The sequence below is a fragment of the Diabrotica undecimpunctata genome, chromosome 5 (assembly GCF_040954645.1).
Source record: "Diabrotica undecimpunctata isolate CICGRU chromosome 5, icDiaUnde3, whole genome shotgun sequence".
Taxonomy (NCBI): Eukaryota; Metazoa; Arthropoda; class Insecta; order Coleoptera; family Chrysomelidae; genus Diabrotica; species Diabrotica undecimpunctata.
In genome coordinates this window covers 138,456,841-138,475,882 of record NC_092807.1, presented here as the reverse complement: position 1 = coordinate 138,475,882, position 19,042 = coordinate 138,456,841, and the positions used below count along the sequence as shown (strand labels likewise).

Sequence of the window (19,042 nt, the reverse complement as noted above, 5' to 3'; positions counted from 1 at the left end):
AACCTGTAGGCATCCACTGCTGAACATAGGTCTCCCTCAGCTCTTTCCATCTGTCTCTGTCTTGTGCGGCTTGCATTCAGTTATTGCTAACACGCTTCAGGTCGTCGGTCCATCTAGTTGGTGGGCGTCCTCTGCTCCGTATTGCTTCTTGCCTTGGTCTCCACTCTAAAATACGTTTTGTCCATCAGTTGTCTGATAATCTGGCGACATGTCCTGCCCAATTCCATTTTAACGATGCGATTCTTTCGATAGCGTCTGTTGTTTTTGTTATACGACGTATTTCTTTGTTTGGGATTCGACAACCAACATCTGGCGCTCCATATCCATCTGAGTCACGCAAATCTTAATAACTACCTTTTTTGTGAGTGTTAATGTTTCCGCTCCATAACTGAGTACAGAGGTAACACACATTGGTCAAAGATTTTCCTTTACATAGTTTAATTTACCAAACGCTGCCTAGGATAATCCTATGCGACATACTCACATGTCTGGTTATCTCTGCCCAACCGAATTTCATGTCCTAGGTACTTATACCATGTAGTCTGTACAATATCCCTTCCATCAACAGCAATTTATCGATTTAGCACCAGATTAGTCATTATTTGCGTCTTGTTCATATTAATCTTTAGTCCGACCTCCAAGGAATCGTGATATAATTTTTCAAGCATTATTATTGTATCATTCATACAATTGACTATAAGGACGATGTCATCTGCAAATCTCAAATGACTGCTCGTCTCTACCATGCTCGTTCAGATGTGCCTTCTTTCAAGCAGAGAACAACGCTTATTCTATGTTTCAAGTATGTTCTAAAAGCATCGTGAATAGCTTTGGAGAGGCTGTGTCTCCTTGCCGTACTCCTCGCTGTATACAGAATTTATTTGTTTCTTGTTCAGATAGTCTTACGCTAGCTGTGGCATTTTAGTAGATATATTTGAATATGTTAGTGTAGCGATGGTCTATTCGGCATTCTGTCAATGCTTTTAGTATTTTCTGATGGTTTATGGTATCGAATGCTGTCTCGTAGTCGACAAATATCAGTACCAATGGTTTATTGTATTCCGCAAACTGCTCTATCAGGTTTTTTATCACAAGTAAGTGGTCGTTAGTGCTGTAGCCCTATCTAAATCCAGTCTAATTTAGCGTATAGTCTTTTTTTGATCATTTTTGTGAAAAGTTTAAATATGTGTGAAAGCAAACTGATAGGACGGTAGTTTTTTTAAATCTGTTATGTCTCCTTGCTTGTGTAATAAAGTAATGACTGCATTATTCCATTGAGAAGGAGTTTTTCCTTGGTAGATGCATTCGGTGAAAAGCTTGGCCAAAGCCTGGATAATTTTATTTCCACCGAGTTTGATTGCTTCGATCAAACCAAACAAAACATATACAAGACTTGCAAGACGAAATAGAAGATGTAGATCAAGCAAATGATGGCATAATGAAGGCTCTAAAAGAAACGTAAAGGGGGTGCTGCCCGACCGTTCTGACCCATAAAGAAAACTAAGCCAAAATACCAAAGAACTAATAGGTAAAAAAAGACAGCTGACGTAAAAATATGGCTTCAACTACACAACAATGAAGAAATAAAATAAAGATATTCACCGATCAATCCGAAAAGACGTAAGAGAAAACAATACAAGAGAAATAACTAAAATAATTAAAAAAAAAAAACAAAAATTTTAAGGCGAAATACGAGCAACATAGGCAACAAGAATATGTACAAAATAAAAAACAAAGATGGAAACATTACTACTGATAGAACCAAAATCCTTGAGGTTGTCGAATCCTTTTATCGCGAAATGTTTTAGAGCACCGACGAAAGGCAACATCAGCCCCTGCCCAAAATCACAAACCAGGGATCAGAATTGATTCCAGAAATAACTTTCTCGGTTCATTGCGTTTCAATGCGTTTCATTGCGTTTCATCGCGATTCTTTTGATTTTTTTCACACCTCTGAGCGATCAATGCATTCCATTTATATGTAGCCCGCGATAAGAATCCAATTAAATTAAATATTAAAATCCAAGAATTAGAGCTTCCAAAAAATGTTAAAATTGTTCTAGGAATTAAAAACATTCCAAAATATAATACATTTGCCAGCGTGTTGTTGTCAAAGTTAGGCAACACGTAGTACAGATTGTGTATAACGGATTGCGTTTAGTTATAATGAAATACAGTAGACTCCCTCTATAACGAGAACTGAAATGTCAGACTAATTACCTCGTTATAAGCCGATTTCGTTATATCAGACAACAATATTACTGTGCATACATATAAATATGTAGTTTTCTAAAACATTAACTTCCTATATTGAAGCCATTCGGAGCAATATAAGATGCTAAATATTGTTTGAATGGCGTTTTTGAAAAAAAAAAGTTGTTTACTTTTATTGTAAATGAAATACATTAAAACAAAAAAGAGTTGTTTACTTTTATTGTCAATAATATACGTTAAAACAAAAAATCTGTACTTTATTTTTTTTCCAACTACATAATGTATAAAGCATATTTTCAAGTATAAAATAACATAAACTATTGCTTCTGCAATTGGAAGAAGTCTGTCATTTTTGACTTGTTTAAATTGTCCAGTATCATTCTATCTATCATATTTTCTAAAGAAGTCAAGCAGTTGTATTTATTGTAAAGAAGTTTATTGCGGGTGGCAGTTAAGTTTATTGCGGGGCCCTTTAAAAAGGTATTTATTTATGGTCACGGCCGGGCCAAAAACGTAAAAAAAAACACGTTTTTCGATCGTAATTTCTCTCGTTATAACCAAATTTGCCTCGCTATAGAGGGTTATAGTTTAATAGAAATTTCACGGGACATCTAATGTACCTCGTTATAAGCGAAATCTCGTAATAACCGTGTTCGTTATAGGGGGAGTATACTGTATTAACAATATTTGAATTGTCAATATTTTATTTCATGATTTTTATTGTTTAAAAAACAATAAAGTTGATAAAATGTACTCAGTTGATGCCAAATCAACAATAATTCAGACAATAGTGCGAGCACTGCCAGATCTTTATTTAGCGTAAGACCAATTATTCCAGGTTATACAACAATTCAGAGGATTTTAAAAAAGTTTGAAAGTACTCGGAGCATGATTCCTAATTGTAACTGTACATTTTTAGTATTTAAAGAACGAATAAAAAATAAATTATGTTAATTTGAACAACATGTACCTATAACAATCCGCCATTTTGTACCCAGCGATAAGAATTATAAAAACAATATTAAAAAAAAAACAATGTTGGAATAATAGTGAAAATGTGAAATAATTGACTGTTGTCAATATTCTTGCACAGTTAATAATAAATTGAACTGCTCATTATCACCAAGCGACTTTTATAAATTATCCGTTACATGATCTTCTTCTTCTCGTAGCACTACAACCCAGGGTGGGTTTCGGCTGACTGCACAACTTGCTTCCATCTTGAACGGTCGTTCATAATAGTTGGGTCAGTGGGCAGCCCCATTGTTCTTAGATCTGACCATATATTGTCTCTCCATCGCATTCCTGGACGTCCTAAGGGTCTTCTTCCTGTGGGGGCTTCCTCCCATATTAATTTGTCAAGGCGGTTATTAGGGAGTCTATGGACATGGCCAGCCCATCTAAGACGTTGGGATTTAATCTCTTGGACTATATCGCTCGCTCTATACATCTGCTTGACCTCAGCATTTGTTCTCATTCGGTATTGGTTGCTATTAATGTCGTGATAAGGCCCAAAGATTCTTCTGAGAATTTTCCTCTCAAAACATCTAAGTTTTCTTTCAGTTTATTTGGTCAGGGTCCACGTCTCACACCCATACATGAGCACCGGTCTAATCACCGTTTTATATATTCTAATATTTGTTGTTCGTGTTAGGCTTTTAGATTTAATACTATTGTGGAGGCTGTACATACATCTGTTTGCTGCATGAATTCTTCCTTTAATCTCTTCCGCGATATCGTTATCTGCAGTGATTGTTGCTCCGAGATATTTAAAACTCTCCACTCTTTCAAAGTTATATGGGTCTATTGTCACATTTTGCCCTATTCTATCTCGTCCCTTTTGTCTGTTGGTGCACATGTATTTGGTTTTCTCTTCGTTTACCCTTAAACCAGTTTTCTTCGCCTCTACCTCCAATTTATTAAAAGTCTCTTTCACATTGGTGACAGTGTTTTCCACAATGTTAATGTCATCTGCGTATGCTAGTAGTAATTTTGGTCCATTTACTGTCAGTAATTCTGTTTTAAGGTATGCTGCTCTTACTACTTTCTCCAGGATGATATTAAAGAGGAGAGGTGACAGCGCATCTCCTTGTTCCATTACTCTTTACGTGATCGAGATATCTAAATTTCTGTTATATTCTGCTTACGGTTGATTGAATAAATAACGATATGAATACTTATCATTCCATAATTCACAAACTTGTTGTGTCCGAGATTTGTCACAACATCCACACATGATTAAAATTTCAGTTCGTTCTTTTTCAGCTAAACGTACCATTATTTGTAAAGTTCATAATAAGGTATTTAAAAATACATTACAGAATTATTTGACACTCTTACTGTAAACAAAAGGCATATATACCAAACAATAACAAAAGAAAATCATCAACAAATATTTACTGTTTAACATTTTAGAATAAAAATTTGCGATATTTGTTTATGATTAATAAAATAATAATTTTAGACTATAAGTGTCTTATATTTTTGAAATTGTTGTTTAAAGCAGAATTCAAAAACGAAAAAAGAATATTATCGTTCCATTTGAAAAAAACACTGACGTCATGTACATGTGACGTGACGGTATGTCATCAGCATCACATCAGTATTTCGAATTATATGAGCCGTAGCGCACCTAGAATTTGACTCGGAGGGGTGGGGGGATTTTAGTTGGTCACCCAAATTTTTTTTTATGATGTTACCTCCATTTTAAGTCCTTAAAATGTGTTAGTAACAGTGGTAACAGTGTCGGAAGAGGGTCCTGGGGGAGGTTTTAACCCCAAAACCCTCCTGGGTGCGCCACTGCGATGCACAATCCAAGATATAAATCGACCTGTCAGAGGATTTTATCAAAATATTTTAGTTACAAAAATATTGAATTTATGTTAACCTTTATTTTCTCACTTTATATTATATCGTTGGCATAACGTATTCGAAAGTAAAGTAAGTTTAAATCGCCCATTTTTATTCGCAATGTTTATTTACATACATGCTTCACGACGTTCCGCACGTTCCATTCATTGACTGTGTTCAACCTTCGAGGTTAATGAACCTTGAATGGTGTCCCATCACCCATCGTTCTTTTATATCACAAATGATAGATATTATCATATGGGAGTGTGCACCTTGAATCAATTATGTATAAATCTGATACAAGGTGAAGTTTACCCAAGATCATTTGAATCTTGAGTGATCATTTATCTGAATTTGGCAAAACTGTAGCTATGTTTGAAATTTTCGCCTAAAAAAACTTTATATATATATATATATATATATATATATATATATATATATATATATATATATATATATATATATATATATATATATATATATAGCCGGTTCGGCTATTTGACATTTTCAATAAGCACTTTAATTATCTACACTTTTTAAGTTTTACATATATACCCCTCTATAAATACATCTTGCAGGTATTTCAAAATACGAGTGGTTAAGGGTCATACCTTTTCTACTAACAATAATAAGAGAAAAGTAAAATTTTGCAGAATAAATTTTTTTTTAAATTGTTTAAACAAATTACTCGATTAAATAAACAATTCACAAAGGAACTAAATGAATTTTTATGATCTATGTCACTAGGTAATCCAAAATAAAAAAAAACATCAATTTTCGTTGATAAGACCCAAATCAGAAAGGGGAAAGGCCTTAAGCAGTCAATTATCCTTTACGAGGCACCAGTCTGGAGTAAAGATACAGATCTACAAGAGGCTCATGATCCGAGTGGACAGACCGAGTCTGTTACTAGTAGCATGCGCCTTCAGGACTGTATCTGCGGCGGCTTTGTGGACTATCACGTGTTGTAAAGATGTTATTCAGTGGAGTGGAGGATTACTTTCTGACGTAGGTGCTCACATGACATAACTGTTTTAGGGCGTATCTGTATAGGTTCAGAAAGACATATACAGACAAATGCCTATGCTGTGCCTATACTTTTAGTCATACAATGCTTGAGTATAGTAGACGGACAGTGGAGAGAAATAGAATGTATAAAAAAACAGGTATTATAACCTATGACTGTGAGAGAGATGATGGTGAAGATGACGGGAAGTAAGGAAGGATTGAATAGTGTACACAATTACATCCAAGCAGTCATTAACAAGGAAGACGAAGAGAAACACCAGCCGGACCAACGACAGTGATAAGATTTAAGAAATAAAAGCTTAAGTGTCGTCAGCCTTAAAGTTCGACAGTCAACTGCGCACAAGTAGGAGCTGTTAGTTTTTAGATTGGTAGGCAGGATTAAGGGAAGGCATACCCTTTGCAGGGCTTCCTTCTAGGGAGAAATGGGCTCGGATGTACTCCTCTACCCTGAATCCAACAAACTCCAGACATCCCTAGTGCTTGGTTAACCTGGTATGATTTTTTAGAAAATTTACCAACCCCAGAAAAAAAGCCTATATCAACGAGTGTCATGGGAAAATAGTTAGTTTCCTGGTCTATACATGCAATTACTGCATTTCTTATAGACATACTTAAATATAAATATGATTTCATCTCTACTTTCACACAAAATACAACAAGTAAACCACATAATTATACAGATTGCCGCATTTGTTTACCTTTTTTACCTTTTATTTACGTAAAATAAAGTTATGTGAAGATGTAATATATTTATTTTATTGCAGATTAGTTGATGACTTTCCACCATGGTGATAGTGACGCGGGTAAGTGATAAGAAAATTATTATCGTTTAAAACATGTGTAGGTATTCCAATATGAGGGTAATTACCATAATTTATTTTTGTATATATTGTTAAAGTTCTTTCTAATCACTTTTATTCAAAACAGCGAACGATATTACAATACTTGTTAACAACTCTACATAGCTGAATAACAAAACTATTTAAACACTCAATTACTATTTGTCATTGAACTGTCAACTTCCTGTTTGTATATATTTTCTGACGTTCGTTTATTTTCTGCAGGACGGTGAATAGATGCATGAAGAGAAGATATTGAGCAAAAACACAATGGCGGAATTGAGTCGCGATTTTAAATTTACACTACCATTAATCCTCCTAAAGGTTAAAATAATAATATTTGGGGCTGGCATCCATAAAAGGTCAAATCAGGACTGAGCTATTAAGACAACATTTTTTATACGTCTTTCAAATGACGATACCTCACCGTAGGTGCAGCGACTGACGCCCATTTTGCTGACTATAAACACTATTTAACTGCTACAAATAAAATTTATTTCGTATAAAATTCCTACGAAAACACAACGCTATCTTCCATACAACGTTCCACATCTATGAACAGAGTACAGCGGCATATGCGTAATGCCCAAGAGTTGCTAAAGAGAGATAGAAATACTACCGATCGAACGCTCCGCGTTACACTATTTTGCTCACCATGCCTAGTCTACAGTCTACTCTTATTATGTCTATGCCTTTCCGGCTTTCCCCGAAAAACCACCTCGTAATGGGGGAAAAGAAAAAATCGATTTACCAAGAATCTGTACGGCGTAGAAAAGAATGTTTAAATAAAAATTATAGCTGAGATAATTTTGAACAAAAATGTTTATTAGAAATTTTTGTGTAAAATGAACGCTTGAAGCGACCGGTTAATCTAAAGATGTTCTAACAAAAGAGCTAATCATTAAGCCACGTAAGATAGACAAATATCGCTAAAAGGCACAAGGATAAAAGTACGTTGTAGACGAAAAAGAGCGTTCGCGTGCTTTGTCGATAATTCGACTTCCAATTGACTTTCACAAGTATTGAATTTAATTAAGTAGAATTGATTTGGGTTAAAGTTAAAAGGAAAGTTGTTCGAAAAACTACTATTTTCAAAAAAGTCGATGATAACCCACTCTTTCAAAGTGTCGTAATGGACGTAAGTAAAGTTAGTTGAGAAAGATGTATTAAGTATAATATCAAAAAAGTGAATATGTGGTAAATTGACACCATTTTAGATTAAATTAAATTTTTATTAACCCAAATAGCGGTTATTCTTATGAATCTGATTCAGATTAAAATTAAGTAAGTGCTGTTGTGTAATAAGAGTCTGTACATTTCAAAACAATCAAAAGATGCTTTCAAAACATCTAGTACGGCGTGTAACTATAATACATAGTGAAGAGTTAGAACAGAAATGTAATGTACCGTTCGCGTCATAAAAAACTGGTACAACTCTTATAATCGAAAATCGTATTTTTTAGGTTGTGTAAATTGAGCTTTTCACATGTGTCATTCTAATTTCGAAGGCAACGTTGCCAGTTCAACGAAAATATTATATCAAACCAGCTAAAAGCAGGGCTGTGCGACAGGTCGCAAGTTTTTAGTATATTAAAATCTAAAACAATATCGAGCATTCTCGATCAGTCAGTCACATTTATATTTAAACATTTATTTAAACATACATCTCAAAAAATTCTATTAATTTTGAAATTTTCCATTATCTCAGTACCCATACATTGATTCGTGTTTAATTATAATTTGTGAAAATATTTCATTTTGACAAACTTGTCAAATGTGACTGATGGCAAGCAATATTTTTTATGTTTAATTTTTATGTTATGTTTTTATGTTATGGATATGTTCGGGAAGTTTTCAGTTCTGTTATAAGAGGATTTTTTAAGACAGACGATGATATCTTACTCCGCTTAATTTTATTCTCATTATCATTTATACACCGTAAATCATTTAATTTTGAAAAAAATATGCATGTCAATGGGTAGGTAAATGTTTTTTGTTTACATTTTATACATAATAATGTAAAAAAGTAATAGTCTATTTATAGATAAAAACGGATTACAATTAGGGTGTAGATTCAACCTCCATAAGGAACATTACAGTGAGATATTGGATTGTAATGTAATACTGTCACGTTTTGAAAAGCATTTTTCTACGTAGGATAAAGTATAATGTTAGTTTTTCACATTTATCGTTTATGTAATAAATAATAAATTAACTTAAGTAGTTTGCCTGTTACTAAACTTATTGACATAACATACAGTCAACAGTTTGTGTTCGGTAAGTAATTAAATAAACTATAAAATTACAGTAGATGCATTCCAATGTTTCCTGTGCCAATATCCTCTCTCTGGTTATTAAATTTATTAGATACGGTTTTTTGTTGTTAATAATAAAAATAATACCCATCTAAATACTTCATACATTTTTGAACGTTATTTTTTACGTTTTAAGTTTTATTTAAGTTTACTGAAATTCCGTTATCTGTGATGGCAACAACGAATTGATTCACGAACCATTGTGTCCAGTCTGAACACAGGTTTACATTGGGAAAAAAAAGTGTACCAGTTTTATATGACGGGAAGTGTACATAATATGCCATTATATCATAATGGCGTGGCAGTGTTATTTTAAATTTGGTGATACACTGCGTAATTTTTTACAGACTTAAGTGTTTCACACATGCTTAAAATATTATTTTTTAGGATTGCGTAAAAAATATTATTTTAAGATTTTATACATTTTTAAGAGTAATTCTGGAGCATAAATCACCCCTTGTATACTATTTTTACTATAGTTTGTAATTTAATGAAATTCAATATAAATAGCTATCAGCCGGCTACAACCCTAATTACCAGAAACGCAGGAAATACGTTTTACGGTCTACTGGGTGTTCTACCTACACCACTCTCTATTTCGTTGATTGTTTCATCTGGGACTTTTGTACTCACATATAGCCGATGTGGAAATACCGGAATTTCCGGACGTTTGACCGCGATGCGAAGTAATTTTAATCTGTAACAATGTGCGTCCATGTCCGGGGAAATCAAACGGCTATTGAAAACTGTATTAACAATTATGTTGAAATATGTGGTTCCTGTATCTATATAAAAAATATAACTGCTCCAGTTACAACAAGGCCGCTAGGCAAAAAGCTTTAACAGCTAGGACTATTAAGTTGTTTAAGGATTTTTACTCGACACAATTGTATAGACGGGTTTGACAGTTGAAATGTGTAGTATGAGATAAGACAAAAAGACCATTATCCGGTTTTTAAATAAAACGAGCGGTTCTAATTTATGTAGATTTATTTATAAGTTCACAGCACGATAATATCTTATCAACTAACTTAGCTAATATCAGCGCTACTTATATATACAAGTTATTATGTACTAGAATATTCTGGAATAGTCCCTCTCTATTAACTTGCATTAGCGCTTCGATTCCATGCCGGTCGATACATCCGGAAGGTTTTCAAACACAGATCATCGTCGTCTCGAGATGAAACCATTATATGGGCTACGTCGAAATAAGCAAGTTCGGTACACTGCCCCCCTCTTAGATCTAAGCGTCCCGATCAGCAACTCTATATGTAGGCCCAGGATAGCACAATCTATAGAACTCTCCAGCTCTACATGAACACCTCAGGAAGAAATAACAGTCTACTGTCTTTGAAGGACACGATCTCTTCGGATTAATGCATCATCATCATCATCATCACCCAGCCTTCATTTATCACGTCTACTGCTGGACATAGGTCTCCCTTAAACTCCTCCATTCATTGCGATTTTGTGCTTTTTGTTGCCAATTTTTCGTGATACGCCTGATGTCGTCAGCCCAAAGTGTAGGAGGTCTTCCTTTACTACGTTTATCTGCTCTTGGCCTCCAATGTGTAATTTTGCTCGTCCATCGTGAGTCATGCATTCTCGCTATATGGCCTCCCAATTCCATTTTAGTTTCGCTATACGTTCTTGGTTATAGAGTCATAGTTTCTGCCCCATAGGTCATGACCGGTATTACGCATTGGTCAAATACTTTTCTTTTGAGGCTAATTGCTATGTTGGCCATAAGTGTGTCTAGCAGTTTTCCAAAGGCTGCCCACGCTAAAGTGATTCGTCTTTGGATTTCGCATGTTTGGTTATCCCTGCTGATTCTTATTTCGTGACCCAAATACGTATATTTCTCGGATTAATGCAACACACAGTAATTCGTATGCCGGTTTCTCGGAAGATCACTTCAAGCATGCTTCTGACAATCTTCCAATCCAGATTTTCCAGTGCATGGTCTATCTTGGGTAAGGCCAAATTCTTGATTTCATAATTGCACACGATTTTCTTCAAATTAGTTAGAGCACGCCATATATCCTCGTAGATTGCCGTCTGTATACAACATCCTGGTCACCATATATAGCAAAAGTCGAGGACCATCTTCTAATCTCAGTACTCTTCCAACTTTAGGCTGCTGATTTTTTAACTCCTCCAAACAACCGAATTTTTCTGTTTTATTTGAGCCAGCATAAGGTGCAAGACGATTTATGTGAACTACTTTTGGTTTACCTTTCAGCAATTTCTTAATTCGGTATATTACATCATTTATTTTCTTTTTAATTTCATACGGACCTTCCCATTGTCTTTGCAGTTTAGGAGACACGCCTCGACGACATTGTGGATTATAAAGCTAAACAAGATCACCTACTTCATAGCTTTCATTTTTGCATCGAGAATCATATTGATCTTTCATTCTGTCACTGGCTAACTGGATGTGTCGGGCTCATGAATTCATGTTCATGAATGTTGTTTATTCTTAACTTTAGGCGGTCGACATAATCTTCGCTTGCAACATGTTCTTCGGAAGGTCTGCAGCTAAACTCTAGGTCGCAGTGCAAACGAACTTCACGACCTAACATCAGGCAGATTGGAGTCTGACCTGTAGTTTCATTTACGGCCGAGCGGAAAGCCATTAGGAATAAATAAATGTGCTGGTCCCAATCTCTTTGATGTTCTGATACAACTTTGGATAGGTTTTACCCATCGTTCGTTCATCCTCTCGACCATTCCATCTGATTGATGATGTAGGGGTGTCGTTCTGGTCTTATTAACACCAATCAATTTACAAACGTTTTGGAAAAGGGTTGACACGAAGTTTCGCCTTTGGTCGGAGTGGATCTCCAAGGGAACCCCAAATCGAGTAAAGAATTCTTTAAGTACTTTTGCAACGGTAGCAGCTTCTTGATTTGGTATTGCATAGGCCTCATTCCATTTCGTAAAATAATCCATGGCTACCAGGATATATTTATTTCCATCATTTGTCTCTCGAAGTGGACCCGCAATGTCGATTGCTACTCTTTCCATAGGACTACCAACATTGTACTGTTTCATGAGTGCCCTCTCACCAACTGGACTATTACTGATTGCACACAGTTCACATTTCCGGCACCATCTTCTTACATCATTTTTATAGTTCACCCAATAGAACCGTTCTCGAACCTTTTGCAGAGTCTTCGTAATACCAAAGTGTCCACCTGATGCGCCGTTATGCAATTGACGCAATACTTCTGACACTTTACTTTTAGGTACAATCAACTGAAGCTTAAATTCTGTACCATCATCGTTCTCAAAGGTTCTATACAGAAGATCATCTTTTAGTACTAGGCAATTCCATTGGCTCCAGTAACACTTGACTTCTGGACTACATACACTAATGTTTTGCCAAGAAGGTCTTTCACTTTGACGCATTCAATTCAATACTCTTTTTATACATGGATCGTCTGTTGAGCGTCTTGTAGCGGTTGAGGCTGCCATTGATCATTAATGACGGTTGTTCGTCTCACGGGACAAAGTCGTTCTCCTAATTTAAGACAGTGGTCGAGTATGAACCATTGAAGAGGCGACGAACAAAACGATAAACGTCTGGATGAAATCGCACGGAAAGTAGTTTGTAACACGATTCGAAGAGAAGCGAAACCAGATGTTGGAATGGTAGCGACGTAGGTCACATTCGCCGTAAATTGCAAGAAAATAATACAACAATCAGAAAGCTAGAACAGATCGAACACTGGGCTGGAAAAAATCATTCAGATCAGTCAAGACGGCCATGCAGTGCAAATTGTAACCACTGTCTTAAATTAAGAGAACGGATTTTGCCCCGTGAGACGAACCACAGACAAACCTGAGAAGTTGAAATTTCCCTAACAAAGCTAAAAATAGGATATCCTATTTTTAGCTGTTCTGGAAATTTTAAATACAAGTGACGTCACTTTGTATAAATCGTGACGTGAAACGTTTTTACTTTGAGAAATGGTATACCCTTTAGAATCTTCAAATATCTGTATAAGATTTTTACGTGAATTCAATGATTTTGTCCTAGTAGGCTGGTGTATCAGTACATAAAGTTTTTATGGGGTGCGCAGATTCTTTTACTTTCTTTTTGAAAGATGCTCTTATTATAATAAGTCATGAGTAGATTTTCGTTACATAAAATATGAAACAAATACTTCAAACACTTGTGTGATAATGGAAAACAATCAATTTTTATTTTGCAACTAAAAAAAAACGGACACTTTTTTGTGTGCACATTGTTTTTGTTACATCTTGTATACATTTGTTTTAGTTTATTTTACTAATTACTTTAAGGTCTTTCAAATTTTAAATGCGTAAATAAATATTGTATCCTGTATGTTTCCACTGTTTTTACTATTTCGTAAAGCACAATACAACTATATTGCGTGTACTGTTAACTGGTTCCTATTCATACAAATATGCCAATTGAAGTGCAACGGTAGTGTATCCGATTAACAAATAAAAGATAACCTACTTTATACATCAGTAAAGATGATTACATAGCACTTTCTCCGTTACTCTTGTGATGTGTGCTTAACGTTTACTTACGTATCCCGATGGCTGAAAAACGTATGCTTTGATAGAAATCAAAATGGTGTGATTATTTACTCTTCATATTTGAAATAAAGAAGAAGGAATAGCAATTTAATGTGTTTGTCCTTAAACTACAAAATAATATATCTTTATAGTATATCTTTATAGCGTGGACAGTTACTTGCATAATTGTCATTAACTTTCATCACCTTTCTTAGCGTATTACTTTGGACATTCTATTTACGAGGCTTGTTTAATTGAATTCCTACTTTGATCCAGAAAAAAATTATTAACAAATATATCTACGAATAATTACCTCTAAAATTAATTACTATTTAAATGGAAATAAGCCACAATTAAAGGTTAAAGTACGTTTATTGACGTTTCAATTTCCACTTCGGAAATCGTTCTCTGAAATTAAGACACATATTTCATGCAGTGGAGAAAATAAAGCAATAAACCTTAGAAAATCGGCGCAGTAAGACGGATTGAGATACAGTGAGATCGTCAGGAAATTTTGTGAACTAATGCTATCATGAAGAAATGAAAAATTGCATTTGTGCATAACAAAAATTAATTTGGAAAATGTTCTAAAACCGGTTGAAATATGCAAATGAAATTTGGTAAGGTTTAAGAGGTACTTATTGTGCATTTTTTCCCATAGAACTAAGAATTTTATATGCATCATTGCCGAGCATACGGATAATGGTCTCAATTTTTTTAAAGGAAAAATGGTGCGCCACTAAAATATTTCAAATTAAAATTCATTTTTAAATTCTTTGTTTAATTTGTGGCAAAAAAATCTTTTTTCTTTTTTTTTTCATGAGGCGCCGTTTTTATGCAAAAAAACAAAAACATCATTTGTTTAATACATTCTCAACAATTATCTAATACAATAAAATTAAACCAAAAAATAAAAGAAAGTACCACTAATAAACTTTTAAATATATTTGCAAATCTACAAAAAATGTTCAAAACGACACCCTGAAACGTGACACAAGATTCAACTCTTAGCCTCATTGGTTGTCGTATTCGTGCCAATACAAGCCCCTTCCCATATCAGTTGGCCCCGCGTTAATTTGATAGGAAAATTAAATTTTAGAAAACAAAAATAAAATCGCAGTGTAAATTTTAGAAGTTTTAATGCATCTAACAACATTTTCGAATTTCCTAATTATGGAAAATATTAATGAAAAGTATTAATTAAACAGGATAATAATAAATTAAAAAAAAAATTAAAAACGCATAAAATATGTAATAATAACAAAGAAAATGTGAAAGTTTACCACTGAGTTACATCCCCTTTATTTTTAATGACATCCACAATTCTGAGAGGCATAGTTTTTACCAAGTTCTGACAAAATTCTAATGTCAAAGAATCCCATATTTCTTGCAATTTTTCCTTCAATTCATTGACGGACCTGGCAGGATGTTTTCTTAAAAGTTTTTTCATTTTGCGCCACAAATTCTCTATCGGGGACAAGTCGGGACGACTGCTGCCCCAGATCATTACAGATGCAGGAAATTTAACTTCTCTCTTCAGACAGTCGGAATGGAAAACTTCATTTTTCCTGCGAATAACGTGACTCCTACTGTCTCCAACACACACTTTAAATCTAGACTCATCACTCCATTGTATTGAATCCCATTGCGACTGAATCCAATCTTTATGCTCTTTTGACCATCTTAGTCGATTTTTCTTTTGTTGTAATGTTGTAAAGTGGCTTTTCCTTAGCGTAAAATAAAATGAAATTTATTAAAAAAAATTCGTACTATTTTTTCAACTATAAAATTTACTTTGTTACTTACAAATCATAATTTGTGGGCCTCTCGGTGACATGTTGACCTAGAGTAACGTCTGTACCTGTAGTTTTGTATCTTTTGACTATATTTCTTACACTATAGCGTTACAATTGCAACATCTTCGCGATTTTCGAATTGGATTTTCCAGAATCAAAAAATCTAATAATGATTGAACAAATTTTCTCATCGATAACTTTACCTCGACTCATTGTACAATCCACAAACGGCAAAAAGCTTTACAATACTAAAAAATACATTTGACATTAATGGCATTTTTCCATAGCTACCTCTGGATTTAACGTAATTATGAAAAAATTAAGGTATGTTGACATAAGTGACTGCAAAGCCAGGGTTTAGTGAAATTGTCTTTAATTATTGAAAATAAATTAAAAACCATAAGGGTAGTGTTTTTAATAAATATTATATAGTATAGGGAGTAAATTTTATTTATAGATGATTTTGATAGTCGTCAGAATTGTCAGATTGATGCACAAATTTTATTGCACGAGAGATAAAACCTAATATATCCAGATCTCTATTTATAACACGCAAAATTGTTAGTTCTTTAATAAAAAGCGAAATTAAGAAGTCAACTTGTGCAGTAAAAATGTCACAAACGTCTATTTTACTGACAAACGTCATTTAACCGTGACAATGAAAACTTGTTAAATGTACATGATGCTCTTGTATATGAACATTTTACAAGTACCGTTCGGAGCATAGTTTGTAGATATTCTAGTTCGGAGCATCCGAACAAGTGTTCAGAGCAACTATTTATGGACTTTTAAAGCAACGAAAGAGTGGAAGTATTACAGAAGCACCTAAAACGTCAACAGGGAGAAAATCCATTCATATAGACGATACTGTGAAACAATCGATTCGAAGAAAAGTTCATTCATTTTATTTACAAAGAAAGATTCCTATTTTGGATAAACTTTTAGTAGACATTAATGAAGACGAATCTTTTCCAAACAATAAAAGAGATAAAGTGTGGAAAACTTTACGTGAATTAAGATTCGTTATGAGAATAACAATAGAAAATCTGCGCTCATAGAGAAAGAAGAAATTATTTGTTGGAGAAGGCAATATTTAAGAGAAATTCGAAAATTGAATGAAGGGCATTTTGTAAAAAAATGTGGCAAGATAAATTGGTTAAAAATGCTCATCAGGCATTTATAGAAGGTTTAAAATACAGGCTTAAAATTTCCAAATGGTAAAGGTCGCCGTTTAATTATCACTCATATTGGAGGAGATAAAGGATTTGTTGTTGGAGGCTTGCTAGATTTTATTTCAAATTCTACGAGCCACTACCATGAAGAAATGACTGCTGATGATTTTGAGGAATATTTCAGTCAAATGATAGATTTATTACCGACCAATTCTGTAATAGTCATGGACAATGCCACAAACCATTTAATATTAAAGGAATCGTTACCTAACACTAAATGGAGAAAGCAAGAACTCTTGGATTGGCTAGTAACCAAAGACATAGTAGTGCCAGCAGAAGGTTTATTCAAAAAAAGGGTTATTGCAGCTATGCAAACAATATTCATCAAAATTTAAGAAGTATAGTGTAGATAAAATAGCAATAGAACATGGAGTTAAAGTGTTGCGATTACCACCTATCACTATGAACTTAACCCCATAGAACTAATCTGGGCTCAAATGAAGGGATATGTCACGAGAAATAATACATTTAAACTTCAAGATATTCAACTATTATCTGACTCCGTATCAAAAATTTCATCTGATAATTGGCAAAAAGCTATAAGACGTGTTATAGCAGAGAAAGAAACATTCTGGAAACTCCAATTATTATTTCTGTGGAAAATGAAAAAACTGATGATGCATCCTTATCAGAAGAAGACAACTTATGTATTTAGGTAAAGTTTGTTTGTCGTAAATTTTATTAAATTCATCTGACTTGGCCCATTGTTAAGACCTTGTACCTCAGGTAAACCATTGTTACCTGAAACCGGGCCTTTTATACTATTATCGGTTAACCCAGGATACTAATTGAAGTCAACCATTTACTGCTAAATAAACTTTATGTAATTATATATCTATATTACTAATTAGAAGTTTATATGATTAGATACTATTTTATTTAGAATAAGCCACAATTGAAGGTTAAAATAAGTTTATTGACGTTTCAATTTCCACTTTGGAAATCGTTCTCAAAATACAAACATTAATAAATTAATAAATTATTTATTAAATTAACTTCAGAACAATATTAAATTTATATGACTCTAGTACTCGAAATATATATATTTATTATTAAATTGTAAGGAAATGTCCTAAACCAACATTTAGTATTTTTATAAAAATTAATGTGGGTACGGAATATTGACATTTTACTTTTTTTATATTAAAATAATTTTATGTTCCCCGTCACTGAGGCGTTCAGTTATTGCTTAATCCCTTAGGGTTTGCTCATTTGCATTTTTATTAATTATTACGTTTTTTCTGCATTGACCTTTGCTATAAAATTTGTGGTATCAATTATTTTCAAATGTACTATAAGGAAACTCACAGTTTACTGTTGGGAAAAAAATGTTTTAACAAAGTATCACCGTTTATTGGTATTTTGGGCACTATCTGTGCTATATTGCTTGTGTTTTGAGTGTATGGAATAATGATGATAAATGCATATGAGAATATTACCGAGATGAATTATTTCAAGCTTCTCTCAAAAAACTTATTGGTTTTCTTTGGTGTTTTTGGTTCTTGTTTGGCCTTTTACTTATTTCTAAAGACTGGGCACTTTGTGAAAAGATTAGGTTTTTAGAAAATTTGATTTGGTTTTAGAGAAAATACGAATATAATCAATGAGTAGTTCCTTCCAAAGTATTTAGAACAAAACAAGACAAAAAATAATGGAGCAAGGCAGTAAAACACGTCATTTCACAATGAACTATTCATTAGTAACAGTTGGAGTGAGTACATTTACAACTGTAGAATAAACATCAAACCCTAGTTCGAGACAAATTCTAAACAGAGGAACAGAATTCATAATTTAATATGAAAGTTAAAAATCAGAAACATTTATCTGGTTAGTTTTAAACTCGGTCATCTACATAAAGTAAACCAAACCGTAATAAATTATTATTACAGCGTTTATATTTATAGTATAAACGTTATTAAGATTACATTACAAAGTAAATTACGTTTATCTAGATAATCTCTCAGGTACATACAGATTACACGATTTTTAAGTGGTATGAGATTTGGATAAAATCTCGATTTTGATTTAAAATATTCAATTTTAGGATTGATCATTATTATTAATGATGTGGAAAGTTTATTAAGTCTTAAATGACGTTATGTTTCTGCGACCGGTTTCGGAGTTTACAATTTATACTTCATCATCAGACCCATAAGAATCGAAGAGATGATTTAAGGAATATATCAACCTATCACCATAAAATCCCTCTT

General features: G+C 33.6%; 1 protein-coding gene across 1 annotated transcript in view; it reads left to right on the top strand.

The window, feature by feature from the left end:
• Window positions 1–19,042, top strand: part of ck (unconventional myosin-VIIa ck) — a 215,250-nt gene that overhangs the window by 57,864 nt on the left and 138,344 nt on the right. The window contains exon 2 of the mRNA XM_072532811.1: window positions 6,858–6,896. Coding sequence (XP_072388912.1) covers window positions 6,879–6,896 — 18 coding nt within the window. The 5' untranslated portion in view covers window positions 6,858–6,878. The remainder of the gene's footprint in view (window positions 1–6,857; window positions 6,897–19,042) is intronic.